The sequence below is a fragment of the Drosophila persimilis genome, unplaced genomic scaffold, assembly GCF_003286085.1.
Source record: "Drosophila persimilis strain 14011-0111.01,24,50 unplaced genomic scaffold, DperRS2 tig00000000-arrow-pilon, whole genome shotgun sequence".
Lineage (NCBI taxonomy): Eukaryota > Metazoa > Arthropoda > Insecta > Diptera > Drosophilidae > Drosophila > Drosophila persimilis.
Window position 1 is genome coordinate 5,930,142 of NW_020825288.1, and position 18,661 is coordinate 5,948,802.

Here is an 18,661-nt window from a genome sequence, read left to right on the forward strand (position 1 = left end):
CCATACAAAAATTTAGTAGGTACGTTACTTTAGACCTCGGTGTTTTCTCTTTTTTTTTGTTTTGTTACTTCCTATCTTCCTCTTCGACTATGATACTGGACTTGCCCGTTTCACTCTCGCTTTCGTACAAAAAGTTATAGCAAAGCTATTTGAACCCCTCCCTTCCCCTGTTGTAGGTCGCTTCTCTTCCATTCCGTTCCTCGACTCTTCGATATAGCAAATGGCGAGTACAAACAATCTTAAAACTGCGTAACGGTACATATTTTGTAGATATTATATAGCCATAGCCAAGGAGTAGTTTATATCTTTGTGTGTAGTACCATTGAAACACGTATAAAACATCTATTTCCTATATGTGTGTGGGGTCTGTCGGTTCGGGAGTACGAGTATGTATTGTATTGTATAGTGTGGTGTGGTGTGGTGTGTTGTGGTTTGGTGTGGTGTTATCTTGTGTCTAACTAAGCGATCTTTGATTAGATTACTCTTCCCCTATCGATTTGGTCCATACCCATACCCATTCCCTATTCCTAGATCTGGCTACCCATAAACGACGGCGATGACAAAGACAAAGATGACATGACGGATAAGTCCGGCACTTTCCAGCCAAGTTCAGAGCCTCACCAGCACTGCCAACTTCTATCACAGTTCATAAAATCATTATACTCGTAATAATAGAAGATACCCACCGACCATCGAGCCGTGTCCGTCTGTCTGTCTGTCTGTCTGCCTGCCTGCCTGTTAGTCTCATTCTGTGCAAACTAGTCCCTCATTTGAAGCGACATCTGGCTGTAATTTAGCAAGGGACAGTAAATAAGTCAGAAATACCAGGATTCGATCGTCATAGCATATCATCTATATAGTATGTAGCTGCCATAGGAATGAGACAAGTATTTGTGGAATAATGTCTGTCTAGTTTCTATAAATATATATATGTATGTACGAGAATGTTCTGCAAGTGGTTGTAGCTAGTCCATATATAAGTATGTACGATGCGTAGGATGTTTTCGTGGAACGGATGGTAGAGTGGTAGAATGTTATCAATAATTTCCTACTCGTACAGATCCGCACTGCGGCGCGGAGAAGCGGCTGATGCTGATGAAGAAGACACGTAGCTTAGCTGCGAGTCCGTCTTTTTCAGTATGGATACATGATGAGTGGGCGCATCACTGGCTCGATTCAGGGAATCCTGCTTGTGCAGCAGACCACGACGCTGATCGGCGAACGAAATGACCGAGTCCTGCTTTACCAGCTGATGACGTCGCGGCTCTGGTCGCTGATCCACAAACGAGATGACCGAGTCCTGTTTCACAAACTTCTGTCGCTTGTCGAGCAGTGATCCCGGCGTGGCGTTCACCATTATTCCACCGGCGCGACGAGACTCCATCGAGACACTGTCTCTGTCCGCCAGCGAGTCGCTCAGGCCGAGACCGGGAGCGCGACGCGATTCCATGTAGGAGACAATCGAGTCCTGCTTGGAGAGCGAGATCTTGGAGCCATTGCTGTCCTGCTGGCACAACGGGCGCCGGATGCCGGAGGCGTCGCTGCAGGAGCTCTCCTGCTTGATCAGGAACTGTCGGGAGCCGTGCGAGTCCTGCTTCAGCAGCATCTGCTGCGACAGATTGCTGTCCTGCTTCAGCATCATGTTGTGGCGCCGCAAGGAGTTGTGCTCGTAGATATAGGAGACGGCGTTGCCCTTGCTGCTGGGACTCTTCCGCGAGCTGTTCTGGTGGTAGTGCGAGGACTTGCGTGTGCTAGTGGTGGAGGAGGCAATGGCCACGTTGTCGTAGTATCTGCAAATATACGGAGGAGCATTAGGAGGAAGACAACAGCAGGGGCCAAGAGGGGAGCCCACCTGAGACGGCCGCAACAGCTGCGAGACTTGATGATGGCCGCAAATCCCCGCCTGTACTTCTTGTTCACGGAGTAGAGGATGGGGTTGATGCAGCTGTTGGAGGAGCCCAGCCACTGGGCCAGTGGCATCACCTTCTTGAGCACCTCGAACTCCTCCTGCGATATGTCCGAACCGAACTTGATGCGCGCAAAGATCACGTAGAGTGGCAGCCAGGACAGGACAAACAGGATGACGACCGCCACCAGCATCTTGATGACCTTGACCTTGCTCTTCTGCTGCATGCGATCCATCTGGGCGTCCTTGGATTCGCCTGGTATCGAGCGCGTGGACACCTTGATCCAGATGAGCACATAGCAGAGCGTTATCAGCGACATGGGCAGCAGATAGCAGGCCACCAGGTTGGCCAGCAGGAAATACAGGTTGCCATCGGTGCCGGGCGGCCAGACCTCCTGGCACAGGTACTGGGGCTGCGTGTAGGCCGAGACGAGGGCATCGGAGAACACCTCCTCGGCCGGGACAAGATCGAAGAAGAGCAGCCAGGGTATGGTGGTCACCAGTGCGATTACCCATATGCCGATTATCATGATGCGGGCACGTCGCTTTGTCATCTGCTTCAGCGGCCACCAGATGGCAATGAACCTGCAAGGAGTGCACACACAAAGAATGTTTACCAGCTCCAGCTTCAGTTGCTGACGGAGGCGGAGGCGGAGGCGGAGACGTCAAGCCCGTCAAGGATAATGGCAATCATCAAGCTGGCGAGGCGACGATGACGACACCGTTTCAACAAGGCTTGGCATGCAAATATCTCCCACTGATTAATTTGCACACGCAGGATGCCGCCTGGTGCTGCCTGGTGTGCCGCGTCCCTAAGCCTTTTTCTGCTGAGTATTCGCTTTCCAATCTCGTCTATTGAACTCTCACTCTCAGTCGCCGCCACTCACTTTGAGAAATGCCAGGAGGGATGCGAGCGCCAGTCTATTCTGGTAGGGGTGTCATTTTTTATTTTGCTTGCCATAATGAATTGTAATTTGAATAAGAGCTGTGAGGCGGCTGACGCAGATAGCTGAGGTAGAGGACAAGGGACGCCGCTGACACGGGAACGAGAATGAGAACGAGTTCAGAGTTTTTCATTTAGCTTAGTGCAGTCCGCTCATTGTGATCATTGTGGCGCCCGTTCAATAGTCGCAGACAGGACTTGCTTTTAGTCTAGTCCGAGTCTGGGTCTGGGTCTGGGTCTGGGTGCCCGGGGAGTCCCTGGGCCTGACCAAAACCATGTAATTAAGGGGCATCCCGTCCCCCCACCTCGAGCCGTGCATTGTGCTTCTATTTTTGGGTCGTCGCCTGGGCCCCGTCTGCCCGCCAAAATATTTGCCAGATAACACAACGGTAATTCCATTCCAGCCACTACTACTCCGCCACCAACGGCATCTTGTTCTCTTCTCTCTCTGTGCACTAAAAATAGCCAACGAAACAAAGTACTGGACTGACTATCAGAAGTGGCTGGGGCAGGAGGGACAGAGCTGTCCGCAATAGCCAATATCAAATTGTCATAGCGTTTATTTATTGGAGCCAAGCAATTGCATTAGCATAATTTGTCCATGCCATTTGCCAGAGGCCATAAATCAGATGAGGGTCTAATTGAGATATTCGGGATAAGCCGTGCATTCGGAAAAAATTAACTAGGGATTTTGAAGTTCATACGAGTATATGCTTGCAATGAATCATATTAGATTGACTTTAAATAATTCATTGACTCAATTGAAATGATATATTTTATGTGGATTACAAGAGGGGATATTAAAAACATAAGCAGACGATGGCCCTCCTGATTTCAGAGGGAATGCACTTATCGGTTATAATAACAGAAGATCTTTCTGTGTAAGTCCTGAAATATTGTTCCATACCATTGACTGGGATTCTCCTCTAAATATTCCCCTTTCTTTCGGAATATTTTTCAATATACTAAAGCTTTCTCTTCATGGATTGGATAAAACCATTCATTACCTCTTCTGAAGATCTTCCGAATTATACATATTTCTATTGAGATTGATAAATACTATCCTAAGTATACAATACAAAATAATTTCCTTTTTAGATAATTCCTGAAATATTGTGTTCTGTTCTACTTTAAATATTTGCATTTATTTCTGCATGGATTTAATAATCCCCTTACGACAATCATGCTAATTTGTCCCCCGTTCATTTCGCTGAGTACAATATTTGCAAATCTCTGCGGGATTACCGACCAAGTGGTGATAGATGTGCTGAAAGATGCGGTGACGCTGGCAGAATTATGATACAAATTTCTTGGATATTAATACCCCGCAGGGCCGTGCGGTTCAAGGGACTGCGGGGTAATTTCCCTCAACTGGAAAGTACAAGTAATTTGCATATTCATATGCGGAGCTTACGAGCAGCTACAAATTTAATAATTGGCTACATGCTGCCACTTCTGCCCCATGCCCTGCGTGGTGTTATTACGGGTATCCTGGCTCTTCCGGCGATGGCTCCCACGCACTCCTGACATTTCCAAAGACCCACACACACAGACGGACAAAGACGGCGGACCCAAAAAGACCCGCACCGTCACTGTCATTGCCATAAAGCCACAGCTATGTTTATATACGAATGAATGACTATGATATATGGCTTTTATGAATAAATTCAAACATGCAGTGTGCGTGGATGATGGGGCAGATCCTTATACGCTCTCTCTTGAAACTAACGACCCTAATTTAATGGCATTCGCATAAGAAGAGGCGAGTGATAAGCCCAGTCGGGGCTGTCTTTTTGGGAACAAAAGTCCTATATGGTGGGTGCGTATCCGCTGCACTCCCCATCAATGGGAAACACTGAGCACTTAAGTCCGAGGCTAAGACAGCTGAGAAGAGATTTAAGTTTCTTGTTACAGATAATAAATCTTAAATTTCGATTCAGTTTACGAGTGCTCGTAAAAATACAAAGCAGCGGATGGACATACAGAAAGCAGCAGGATACGGATAGACAGCCACGGACAAGTCCAACCGGACTTCGCATGGCCTGTTCTGGGGGGCCTGACCAAATGATCGAATGATGTACTGTTGTGGTTGTCCGACCAAAACATAAGCAGAAGAAGAATAGAAAAAGAAGCTGTGGGTCTCGTCTCCCCCAGGGCTCCTGCTCTGGCTCTGGCTCTGATTCCGATTCTGGTTGATGCGGTCGTTGGAAATTGATATAAATGAAAGTGCACATAAAGCGACGGGCACTTGGCGTCTCTTATTGTCCTTGGGGTTATGACTGGCACACGTCAAAACGTTTTAGTATCATTTGATAAATCAGCTGGCCGCCACATCTCTGACTTTATGGGCATCAAGATATCTCCTCAGCATTTGTCACGGGACGTTTATGGAGGCAGGAAGCCCAGGGCTGACATTTCGATTCCTGGCGGCAGCTCATCAAAGAATCATTAGAATCAGTCCGACAAGGCGAACCGAAAACAACATTCTAAGGCGTTCTCGTAGCGAAAAAAAAAAACAAAAAACATGAATTTGAGTATCGCAGCACTGCCTAATACGGACAAGGCAAACTATGATGAACTTGATCTTGAGACGAGCGAGCGACCCACAGACTGCCGACTGTCCAACTGTCTGACTGTCTGGCTGCCTGACCAGTTTTCCCGAGGTGCAACAGCAACAGCAACCAGCAGCTGCTTGCATTGAGCGTCGAGCCGGCACTCACTTTCGGATCGGCCGGGTGTTCCTATAAAAGCCACGCTCGGTGTTGCATTTGTCACCAGTTGCAAGCTGCCAATCTTTAATCCAACTCCTATCTAACTACCGTGCAAAACAGCCAACAAAATGTTCAAAGTTGTGAGTATCTGTCGGATCTCGTGCTACTGCAACAGCTAATCTGTGACCTTTGAACCCGCTTCGAATCCGAACAGCTGTTTGTCCTCACCGCCCTCGCCGCCGCCCAGGTCTACGCCCATCCCGGAGTGGTAGCCGTGCATCCCGTTGTGGCGCACCCCGTTGTGGCGCATCCCGCTGTGGTGCATCACAGTCCCATCATCCATCATGGCGCCCACTCGGTGCACTCGTAAGTTTGAGCAGGACGCAATTAATTTTCAATCTGCTTATCGCCCTAACTGCCTCCACGCTCTTCGAACAGACACGTCGTGCACCATCCGGCACCCGTCAAGGTCGTCACCCCGATTGTTGCCAGGCCTGTGGTGGCTGTTCATGCCGTTAAGCCGGTGGTGCCCCTAGTGCCCGTGCACCACGCCGCCCCCGCCCTGGTCGTGCATCACTAAGTGCACAAACTGCACCCTGACCCCTGACCGTCCCCTCCCCTCCGCCCATCCAATCGAAGCCCCAACCAACATCCAAGATTATCCCCCAATAAAAGTTCATAGCCACGTAATTGAAGAGAGTGTTTTCAACGTTATCAACGTTTCACGTTGCACTTACCTGTCGAGGGACACGGCAATTAAACTGTAAACCGATGCCGCCACCGAGACACCCTGTATGTAGGGCACAAACTTGCACATCAGCCATCCGAGCATCCAGGCTGAAAAATACAAATAATGGTTAGAACAGAGCAGAACAGAACAGAAGAGTAGAGAAGGTAGAGAGCGGGTAAATATTGGCCATAAACAGTGTACAAATTATGCTGAGTAACTTTCGGTCACATCGCCCTGTGCTGTCCTCTTCTGTCCTGTACTCTACTGTGCATTGTTGTCGTAGTCGTTGTCCTGGTTGTCCTATCTCTGGTCCTATGGTTAACGTTCAATGCTTCTTTGGCATCGCAGGCCGCCCACGTCGCCGCCGTTGTTTGCTGACTGAGATTTATGTGCTGCATATCATTCATAATTTGGTGACAAGTCTCAGATTGCGACCAGGCAGCGGCAGCGGCAGAGGCGGAGGCAGGCGGCCAGGCCACTGAGTGATGACGGGGAACGGGACTATTGTTTGCCCAGCCACAACCAGGACCACAATCAGGACAAGAGCCACGACTACGACCAGGACTAGGACCACGACCAGACCAGACCAGACCGCACTTGCCTAAGTTAATTTGTATTCCTTTTATTCTATTTGATGGAAGACACGAGACTGGTACGCGACGCGTCCTCGTGACATGGCGGTCTCCCACATAGCAATCGCATAGTTGTGCGTTATGAATTTTATGCTAAAAGGAATAACTCACTCAGACACAAAAGGTTATAAAACACACACATGGCCGGGGGCATGGTAGGGCACCAGCACCAGCACCAGGACCAGTACTAGTACCAGCGATGGCAGGACCTGCGGCAAACTTTGTCAAGGTTGATGACAGTCGAACAGCGCCCCGAGCATGACAGATCGAATGGCAATTAACCAACAAGAGCCCCACACATCATTAGCACGAGGCGAAGTGTCAGGACGTCCCCCTGCCCCTATGATCCGCACCGTGGGGTTCAATGCTCGGCGCAGGAGACGCCTTCTCAACCTTAACGCCGTCAGGGGCTGTGCTTTTGCGGGCTTCTAATTTCCTGTCTCGCTCGCCTGTCTTATCTCGATTTCTTGTCGCTTTTTATTATGCATACGTATACGCACCGTACGCCCGTACGCCCGCGCTCACAGCAGCCCAATAAAAGCCGAATTTAATATGATTTGGCACATAAAAATATAAATATTATTTGGCTTTGTGGCTATGAACTTCTGTTCATTGGCTTGAGAGTCGAATGGACAGGTTCTGGGCAGGATCATGTGTGCGTGTGCAGGACATGAAAATCGGACACAGATGGACGGGCGGACTGACAAACAATCAACCGAATGTACACGAGGAGACAGCAGCTCAAATGGGTTTTCTTTTCGGGTTTATTCTTTCGAATCTTTCGATTTGAAATTGCTTGCGTTGAACAAGAGGCAAACCTCTCCTGTTGCAAGTGCAACAGACTGAAACCGAAGCTATTAATGCGAGTGTATTCGGCTACTTATTTGATATTATATGCTGATAAGGGTAAACTTTGATATATGGCTGTCTGCCTGGCCAAACTTGTTTGCCAGAAAGTTGTTTAAGCAAGAATTTAAATTCAAATTCAAATTCAGATTCAGTTCGGAAGTGCTCCAACAAATTCAATCATGTGAATGGTTAAACAGATTACTTTCTTTCTCTAAATTTAAATTCTCTTAAAGCGTTTAGTTTGCCATTTAATTAAGGAATGCAAACGTGACTTGTTTGATTTTTTTTGGATTAAAGTTTTCAACAGTCCTCACAACTACTAAGTATACAAACAAAGTAAAGCCATATTCAAATTATTCAAAGCTGTCTTTTATAATCCCAAAGAAACACAGGGGTGCCCAAAGTCAACAATTGTACGATATACGTATGGCTCCAAACTTCATGGGAGTTGTGCTGAATGTATATACAAAAATATTCAGCAAATTATTTAAATCTTTCCATACAAAAAAACTAAAAACTGTCTATAAATAAATTTACGAAATTATATTTTCTGCATGTGTATTTATAGATATGGATTTTGTGTATCTGTAGGCAAACAAGCAACAATGGAAGCTAGTGAAAGGTGTAACAGTACAAAAGGTACATGAAAACAATATAGAATTAAAGGACCTTTTGCCTTGTCCCTCCCTCTCCTCCATTAATTTGTTGTGTAAACGTCAGAAATAACACGAATCGACTCGCGTGAGGGTCGGACCTTGAAGCTCAATGTTCCCTAAACAATCATTTTTGGCCTGAAGTGAAGCCAAATAATTGGGCTCTGAAGGGTAAACAAGCAGCTTCTTAAGTCGAAAGCCGCGGTGCGTACTGTCAAGGTAAGAGGAATGAGTGTCTGCGCCGAGTGTGCCTTGACAGGGCAACATATGGCCTGCAGACGCCGCAGCAGCAGCGTCTCCATTTGTTAAGCATAAGCTGGTGCTCAATATTGATCAACTACAGGAGAGGAGATAATACCAATCGATACTTGAGCTTATCAGCAGCCTTCAATTGTGCTGCGGTGGCGGTGAGGTCGTGCTCGGGGCCCTGGAAAATGTCAAGCGCGCCCTGCCTAAGCCTTTTAGTTTTTGGTCCCTTTGCTGGAAAACTTTTCTTTTGTCGTTACGCATAGGCAAAGTGGATTGGATTTTTCTTTGCATTGTCTCCGGGGGCTTGGATTTTGTTTCCAGGGTAAGGTCATAAAGTTAATGAAATAATCAGGCGTAACAAATCCGCCAACGGGTCAGGGGATTGAGACTCGGGCCGTGGGTTCGATTGGTATGGGCGTGGAATGGCCATGGAAAAGGCATAACACTTCAGACAAATGCGTTATTGTTATGATTATCACTTGAGCGTCACGTCCTGCGGCGACTGCTGTAACAACACGATGGCAAATTGAATACCGCAGGAAGGGCGCCAGGCTGCACAGCGAAGAGTGGTATATGGAGGTGAGATCTGGGTATGCGAAGCCGGCGTGTGGCTGTGGCTGCCGTTTGTTGCCATCCAGCACGTAGCGACTAAATTAAAATACAATCATGCGGCGCAAAGTGCTGAAAAATGACTTCATCAGCAGCGTCTTTCGTTATGCATACGCCGCCGCAGCGTCTGGCACAAATCACGCTGCCAATTTAATGAACAAACGGGCAGGGCAACGTGACTTAAAATAGGGAACGTGATGCGGATCCACAAAGGACTTAATGACAACGATTTCGCATTGATAAGATGGCACAACAATGGCCATAAAGCCCCATTTAGGACAACAGTCGCTGCTGAGCAATGCAAGGATATCCTTCGTCTCAAGGCGGATGGCTCCTTTGGGGGGGCACTGCGCGCGGCTAGGAAATCAATTCATTTCGCATTTTATTGGATTTCGAAGCACACATAAATAAGGGCCCCAACCGCCACACATTCCGAACCCCCAACTCAAACGAACCAACCCTCAACCCTCAAGCCTCCAACCAGTACAGGCCCAACCCCGTGCAGGTACCAACAAGCACACACACACACTCACACACAGATACGCTTGGGGTGTATGTGTGTGTGTGTGTGTGTGTGTGGATAACCCTGACTATCAGGTTTGCCAAGCGAAATATTTAGGTCAATTCATCCAGCCGCAAAGAGCCTTGAATGCAAACAACCTTCCACTGCAGTTCTGAGGCTTGAAGGTGTGCTTAGATAATGGCGCTGCCTGCGGCGATGGCCATCGCTCGCGTCGCCGTCGCCGTCGCCGTCCGCGTCGTACTCGGCATCGGCTTTGACGGTTGCATTTTGATTTCATATAATTCACTTTGATGGCGGGGTGGTGGAGCCCATCCTTGCCACGAGTCGGGGTGTGTGTGTGTGTGTGTGTAAGAACATCAATCAGCAACGTGCAATGTTCGATGTGCAAATATGCCAAACATCCGAGACTCCAGCACCTACAGTACAGAAAAGTACAGTACAGAGCTTCCAGCTCCAACTCCCACACCAACCCATCCTTTGTTGGCGCAGCTTTGAACTCGCCTTCGATGTAAACGTCTTTCATCGGCTTGTCGAAAGCGAATTGGAATGTTTGGGGACCACCCCCAGCCGGAGCACGGAGAGCACCCAAAAAATATCCTCCCCACAGACCCATCATCAGCCCCACACAAGTCGAAATGCCAGCGCAAGGGCTGCAATTTGTGTTTGCTGTTGTGACTGCTGCTTTTGCTTAGGCCTCACCAGCTGAGCCGCCCAAGTCAGGCCATAACGGAGAGGCAAGGCAAGGCGGGGGGAGGGGAGCGGAGGGGAGGCGAGGGCCACCCACAGTGACCCACTAAGAGCGGTCGGCCCGTGGCAGCGCCAGCCCTGCGCCTAGCTTGAATTTGTGAAATTAGGTCAGTTTTGTGTCGATGATCCTTTGGGCCACCCCGCAAAACAGCAACAACCAGCCATGCACACACCCATACACACACAGAGCCGAGTGCGAGTACATAGAGAGTGAGAGCGCCCGAGAGACAGCGGAGAGAGTGCGCAGAGGCACACAAACACAGAGACAAACGCACACAGACACGCAGCCCACAATGCAGGCTGAGGAAAACTCATTCACTTTTTCCTGCCCAGCCACTCGCTCTTCATTCGTTTTTCCTGGTGTTCGCATTCGGCCGACTTCGTTTACTACGCCCCCACTCTGGCCGACCCACTTGTTGGGCGGGGGAGAACGTTGGCCGAGTGCAATGCCGTTTCTTGGAGTTTAGGTATAGCAACAAGAGAGCCTCCACACACAGCCCCGTCTTGGTGGGCCAAGAGCCCACTACTTAATTGGCAACACTTGGGGCAATCCGTGAGCCTAGCTGGCCGTGGGCAGGCGGACTACTGCTGTTGGGGCAGCCATCGGCTCCAATAGAAGATGGAACTGCGGCCCTTGGTCTGGTTTTGGTTCCCTGGCTGCCCCGGCTGCCCTGACATGGCGTGCATTACAATCGGAATTTGATTTCTCAAGGATTTCGATCATTTTTCCATGTCGACGGCGATTTGCATAGACATAGACCCATACGCTGTACGCTGTACTCTGTACTCTGGGCACCTGCTCGAACAGCTCTACGACAATCAATTTAGAAGACAGCTTACCGCCCGAGTCTAAGGCGCAAGGGGGAGAAGAGCACGGTGTACATGGAGGAAGGAAAGACAGTTACGGAGAGGGTGTAGGATACGACACAGATAGATAGATAGGCATGTCAGGCAAAATTTATTTAAATTAAAGCATACAATTATGCGCAACCTCGTTTATTGGGTCGTTTGTGGGCCGTCGTGCCTTCGCTGGGATTTCGAATTGGATTGGCCTTTAATTAAATATACACTTGTACCTTGGACATTGGACATTGGCGAATTGTCAGTTCCACGAAGGACTCCGGGCTGGGACAGGGAGTGGTGTGTGGTGCGGTGTTCTAGCACCCGGAAAATTAATTTAATTGAGTGGCACCATCCCGGGCAGGGATTTCTCTGATGTCACAGACTCATTTACATTGCTTAAAAGATTTGAAACATTTCGGACAGACTAAATACGGAATGAATTATCCGGGGCGACATTCGATGAAATGTACATGTTTTCATTTTGTTTTCTTTCCCTAGAAGTTTCAGGAATGGAATGCAATTTACTAAATGCATTCTTTTATAATTGAATTTTAACTTTACTCAATTTTCGATGCTAAAATTTAATGGATTTCAAGGCCACACTCCATTCCACCCAATTATCTTTCTTTAATGGTGTTTTGAAATTGGAAACTGCAAGAGTTTCCTACATAAATCCTCGCAAACTGTTCGATTCCCAATTAAAAGGGGAAACGAAAACCAAATGTGTCTACGCAGAGTAAATAAATTCCAATATAAAAAGGAATGGTAATGACGCAGAGTAAATAAATTCCAATATAAAAAGGAATGGTAATGACTGCAACGCAAAACTGCTTGCACCACTGCTGCAGGAAAACGAGCTTAATTTCCTGAGGCATTTATGCCAACATTAGCTCTAATGACCAGGACCATTACATTTGTTTTTGTGCCCGTATCTGTAGCTGGCACATTACGCATACGCCACGTGAACACGCAGCCAGGGTGGTGCCAACAAATTTCGGCCGTGTCGTTTGGCGAAGCTTTTTCTAAGCGGCGATTAATTGCAGCCCATAAATCCAGCTAATATGCAGAACCAAAGGAAAAAACAGTCGGAAAGAAGCCCCACGCATCATCCCGCACGGCGTTAATGTGGCCCCCAGCGGCAAATAAATCCCAGAGCCTTACGGAATTAAGCAGATACTTACGCACAAAGATGTTGCCAATAAGAGTGGCTGGCAGGCAGAAGACAATAACAAGGATGTCCGCAATGGCCTGGAATCGGGAAGCGGAATGGAATGGAAATTTAAGTTCAAAATTAATGGGGTTCATCCGTAAGATTTAGGAGCGCACATACCAGATTCACAATGAAGTAGTTTGTCACCGTCCGCATACGAGGCGCCCGCAGGACGACGGCAATCACGAAGCTGTTGCCAATGAGCCCCACCAGGAACACCACGATATACGCCACGCAGTAGACAATGGACATGGCCAGCGAATGGCGGTAGAGCGGATCGAAGCCGAAGTCCACGTTTCCGTCGAACTGCTCCCAGCGCATGGAACTGTCGTTGTAGGACTTGGTGGCCGCCACTGCCGCGATCAGGCTGGTGGTGGCCGGCGACATGTTCAGCAAGTTGGCATAATAGGTGGATGAGGTGGCCTCGGCAATGGCCAGGCCCGACAAGGACACCACCTGCTGACTGCCCGCGATGGCCAGGGCCGACGAGGATGCCGCCACCGATGCTGTTGTCGTGGTAGTGGCTGCAATCGTGGCTAACAAAGAGCTGGCGGCAGGCGCCACCGTAGCCGTGGCCGTGGTCAAAACGGTCCCCAAAAGAGTGTCCATAATGGCGCCGTTACTCAATTTAATGGTACTCGATCCGCTCGAGGAGCTGCTGATGCTGGCCACAGAGTTTCTATTTCCATTGTCACTGGCATTCCCGATCCCATTGCTTGGGCCGCTGCTGCTGCTGCTGCTGCTGCTATTGCTGGTGCTCAGCAAATCATTGAAATTCAAGAGGTTCTGCAAATCGACGAAATTATGCGTGAAATTATTATAGTCCCCAGCGAAGGCGGCGGCTTCCTCGACTGTTTCGCTGTGCTCCACCATGGGCCAGGGCCTGCCTGGCGCTGAAGGGGCTATGGCTGCTGTGGTGGCTCTGGGGGCTCTGGTGGCTGCCGCCGCGGTTATGCTAGTGGCTGTCGTCGGAGTCGGAGTGTCGCCACTTGGATGGCTTTTATGCTTGCGCTTGCGAATCCTCCCGTTCACTGCCATCGCCAGGCCGTCTTGGATAAGCTAGCAGGCACTTTAAGTGGCGCCTCGACCGTCGCTGGTAATCTCTCTATTTTATTGGTATCTGTACTCGCAGTAGTTTCTTTTGATTTAGAAAAAGTCTATAAAAATGGCATCGTCACTTGGCATTTCGTTGGCTTTGAAAAACATTCAGTTGTAGGATATGCAGGATATTTCGTGGCTTTACAGATTAAAAAAACAAAAATATATAATTAACATGCGACTCCTACATACATACATATGTGCCACAGTGTTTGTGTGTGTGTGTGTGTGTGTGTGTGAGTTGCCTTTTGTAGTTGTCGCTGTCGTTGCACAACAAATGCAATTTTCGCCACTCGCGCCCCCCAAGGTTGGATGTGCTTTGGAGAAGCCATTGGCTGGCAGCACCTACATACAACCTACAACAGTTTGTTGCCGTTTGGGATGCGGAGCGAATCGGTCGGGTCGGGCAGTCGGTCGGTCTGGTCTGGTCTGGTCTGGTCTCTGGGTCGTTCGTCAGCTGGTTGACGTTGCCTTGGATGGCATTACGAAAAAGTCGGCGGCTCAAGGCCTCGTGTGCATATTTCAGATAAGGCCAAATGTTGGAGGCTTGGATAAATGGTTGGATTGGTAGCATTGAACGCGGGGCGGTGCAGCCAAACCGTGAGGCTGGGCTCAGGGACATGGCCATATACCATCTCCAACACATGCGCGTGGTTAATTAATTTTAGTGCCATTTCTCTTATTGTTCGCTGCTCTTGTCGCTCCGCTCTGCTCCGCTCCGCTCTGTTTTTGGGCACAATTGAAAAAGGCAAGGCGAGCTTGCACTTTGACCTCAAAAAAGCCGAACAAACATCGACAAAACGAACCATCGAGTAACTCAATGGCACCATATAAAAATTCCATTAAGCACAACTGCCAAGCGCAGGAGGCACTTCGATTGAGTGCCAAAAAATTGCCAGTAAGCATTGAAACAATCGCCACAAGCCAAGGAATTCTTTTGTTGCCTCTTCGCCCATGGGGGGAGTGGCGTTATCCACGGGAGCCGATGGCAGACAAACTGGCGACTAAAGACCCCTTAGCACACAATTCAAACTGTCCCCAGCCGCTCTCAGCTGGAGCTGGTGTCGTATTCCGCTGCCGATCCAATCCATTTTGGATTCGGCCGTTTATTCTGGCTGCGACAGAGTGAGCGTGAAAGCGCTTCAAACCTAATTGTGCTTACATGCCGTGCCCCGTGGTCTAGTCAATTTCAGCGCTATTCAGTGGAGAAAGCAGAAAGCTGATGGTCCATGCCCAAGGGCCCAATGGGGCGTTTGACCAAGCGTCAACAGCACGACTAATTAAAATGTCAGTGCTAAAAACTGCACACAGAGCAGAAAAGGCAGAGCGAGTGCAGCATAATGATGCTAAAAGTTTACAACTCCCACACTGAAGGGATGGCGATGACACCTCCGCACAGCGCCCACACAAAAGCAAACAGAAACAGAAACAGAAACAAAAAACGATTCAACGGAAAAAATATTGAAAGGTTAACACTACGCGTGGTCGGTTCGGTTGGTTCCGTGTTGCGTTCCATGGACGGCCATGTGCTGGTCGCCGTGCCGATAGATGATGTTGTGTGCCCTTCGGCGACCGCGATGTTAACGGATTCGCGTCTGAATGAGGACTGCGGCCAACGCAGCACGGGCAGCTCGTTTTTCAGGCTATCTGGCCTCACGACAGACATGGACACAGACACGCTCGGAGCACGATAGTGGGAGCCGACGACGACGATGGCCCGACGACGACTGAATGTAGGTCCCTGTTGCCAAACCGCACCCGCCGCCAGTTACCGTTACCCTCCACAGCAGTGTCGAGCTCGATTCGGGAGAGTGGGTCTCCTTCCTCGGCCCCATCCCCCCCACATCGCATCGCATCGCATCGCATCGCTCATTCGCTCAATCGTCCTTGTCGCCTATGTACTCGGGCACATACACCCGAACACTCCGTGAGCGGCGCACCAACGTCCCTCAAATGCAATGACAGAGCCTCGCCTCTCCTATATGTTTATGCTTTTTCCTGTCCTTTTCGGAGCTTCGCACAGGCTTAGCATACAACTTTGTAGGCTTAAAACTGAAGGACCACATTTGGCAACATGCAAGGTTAAATGGCGAAATGTCAGGGAGACCGAGTCTCAGGGAAGCTGCGGTGGGCGTAAGGCGGATTCCCGTCTAAAACACTTTCACACACAAAATCAGCCCAGACCCGAGCCTCGTACCCGTACCCGGACCCGGACCCTTGTTCATTTCGGGCCGAGATGAAAGGAAAACATGTTGATGCTGCCTTTTCATAAATACGTTTATTATGCCATTTGACTTTTCCTCCCCGCTGTTGGCTATTGTATTGCGTGTCGCTGTGCTCAGGCACAGGAAACAAAACAGAGAGCAACAAGAGGTCTCCCCCAATTGCTCTGTTCATGTCTCTCAGCGCAGACACACACGCGCGGGCACACGGCGTATACGCAATTTCCGTGTAGCCTCCATTATGCTGCTGTTCCTTTTGTTACGGTGGCTGTTGTTACTGCCAATTGCTGCCATCAGGCTTTCGCCTTTTCGTTACACTTTGCCGTTTGTGCTTCTGCCAAGCCTTCCTGCCAATGCAACAAACTTTTATTGCTGCGCTTCCTTCAGAGCAGAATAGAGCACTTTCCGCTCTGCGGAAATTCAGGTTCTGCTCGCCAACTGAGGGTGTTTGGGGAGGGCCTAAGCGGGGATGGCAATTAAATCTGTGTCCAGCCAAACAATAATCAAAACTTTTGTCGTTTTCCATCGCTTTGCATACTCTTTGTTTTCAAGTTTAATGACAGTTTTCAAGTTTTTCAGTTCAACTCGTTAGCATAGCATTTATTTGGAGCTCGCTCGCAGCTGAGCGCTCTTCACTATTTACATTTACCCAATGCTGTTGCTCAAGGATATGCGCCAACTCAAACCCGAATCCGAGCCCGTACTCGATCCCGTGCCCAGCCCACCCCGATTCAGTCGGTTCAGCACAGGATGCGCGTGCGTTTTGCAACAGCTGGCTTTCCTGCTCCGCGAACAGCCAAAGGTTCAAAAACCTTGTGTTTGGTTCAACTCTCACAAACATTTGGACGGTTGCCACCATACACTGAGCCGATTCGGTGGTGGGTTTTTGGGACTAGGAAACTATACAATGAACAATTTCGCAAGGGATGTATGTAATCCTCCTAACGAACTACCTGCGAATGTAGGTAAGCGGTTTCCAAACTGCACCTGGCCTTTTTGTAGTGCCATAAGGAAATACAATTTAATGTGTACCTCGAACGAGGGTTGCTATTTATATTTCGGGAATAGGAAATAAGAACAACAATTTTTAAATGTAAATGGTTTTATCGTTCTTCAAAATATTCCCCTTGATGATCAATACACTTTTGCATTCGCTGGAACCATTGGTCATAGCAGTTTTTCCACTCCTCTTGAGACACCTCCAAAACATGGTTTTTAAACTCTTCAACTGCTTCTTCGGCGCTCGTAAAACGTTGATCACGCAGTTTTTTTTTTATGTTAGGGAATAAAAAGAAGTCATTGGGTGCCAAGTCAGTCAAGTCCAATCGACGCGAGCCTTTTTTTGAGCGATTGATAAGTTATGGGGTATCCAACGAGAGCAAACCTTTTTTACAACTAAGTGTTCATGTAAAATGGAATGTATTGAAGTGGAACTAATGTGCAAGGATGCCTCTATCTCACGATATGTCACATGTCGATCTTGCACTATCAGTTCACGCACACCATCGATGTTTTGTGGCACAACTACCGATTTTGGGCGACCCTCACGGAATTCGTCAGCGACTGAACTGCGACCACGACTAAATTCTGCAAACCAGCGATAAACTGTCGTTTTTGATGGTGTTTTCTCGCCATATAAAGAACATCAACACATTCTTGTTGGGATAATCCACGTCGAAAGTTGTGAAAAATAATCCAACGAAAACCATCTCGAGAAATTTCCATTTTTTTGCCCAATTGATTTTTTTAACTGATCGTGAACAAAACAAAAACCAATTCTACATATGTGCTAAAAACTGACGTTTATTATGGCGTTGCCAGGTTTTACGTATTGGCTTTAGTATTGCCAATTCCCGAAATATACATAGAAGCCCTCGTATAGGTAGACATAAAATATAATTAGATTAGTTTCTTGCAAAGTATTTGATGCACAAAAATTTCACCTATATTTTAGGAAATATAGAATATTTTAGAGCTATCGGCATTGGGACATGCGATTTATTAATTAATTATTTATAATTTTATTAAAAGACAATGGTTTTACATATACAGTCAAATGTAATAGATGCACGCGTAATCGACATCTACATCAATTTTACACTACGCACTATAAGGGAGGAAATAAAATAGGAGAAATTAGTGAAATTAATTAAGGCTGTCGGGCAGACCGAATTTGTATATAAATAATACATAAATAATACATTCGTGCTTGCTTTTATGCAAAATTTGAATTTTTAGCTGATTTTATTTGTAAACAAGTACACGAAACTGTGCATGAACGTAAGTCGTCTTTCGACTGTAAATGTAGGTATTCAGCGTGTTAAAAGAGGGAAAAGAGAAATTGTATAATCGTGTAAGACCGAGTTCGTGTTAAGCGAGGGCTGGCTGCATTCGATACTGCAGAAAAGCAACTCTGACAGATGTCACTGTTAAAAATACAACTCTGACTGCAGCCAGAGGAATCTTGTTGTCCCGCTCTAGATGTACGCACACAAGCAAATGTAGGCAGCCAGTCACGTAGACCGAGAAACATCAGCGTGCTCGCTCGCACTCATTTGGAATGGCTACAAAGAGATTAACCCTGCACAACGCAGAGCAGGCAGGCAGCTGCTTCACGAATTTTCCATGAGACAGCGCTGGTATAAATAGAACTGGTCGAACCAGATACTGCCATTCGCAAAAAAAAAGTGTTCAAGTTTAGTCGCAGTGCCTCTGAAAAAAAAGTTATAAAATTGT

General features: G+C 48.0%; 2 protein-coding genes across 3 annotated transcripts; one reads left to right on the forward strand and one right to left on the reverse strand.

The window, feature by feature from the left end:
* Positions 1-810: 810 nt before the first annotated feature.
* Positions 811-15,366, reverse strand: LOC6598769 (neuropeptide SIFamide receptor). Of its 2 annotated transcripts, XM_026993598.1 has the most exons (6): positions 15,183-15,366; positions 12,726-13,842; positions 12,577-12,643; positions 6,298-6,397; positions 1,853-2,491; positions 811-1,790 (listed from the first exon to the last, which is right to left on the reverse strand). In XM_026993598.1, exons 2-6 carry the CDS (start codon positions 13,641-13,643, stop codon positions 1,049-1,051), a joined length of 2,466 nt encoding a protein of 821 aa, XP_026849399.1. In that variant the 5' UTR covers positions 13,644-13,842; positions 15,183-15,366; the 3' UTR covers positions 811-1,048. The 2 variants fall into 2 exon arrangements, with proteins under 2 accessions (XP_026849399.1, XP_002023911.1); XM_002023875.2 differs by lacking the exon at positions 15,183-15,366 and having other exon boundaries at positions 12,726-13,887.
* Positions 5,643-6,250, forward strand: LOC6598770. The gene is made up of 3 exons (XM_002023876.2): positions 5,643-5,700; positions 5,775-5,926; positions 5,999-6,250. Exons 1-3 carry the CDS (start codon positions 5,689-5,691, stop codon positions 6,138-6,140), a joined length of 306 nt encoding a protein of 101 aa, XP_002023912.1. The 5' UTR covers positions 5,643-5,688; the 3' UTR covers positions 6,141-6,250.
* Positions 15,367-18,661: the final 3,295 nt, after the last annotated feature.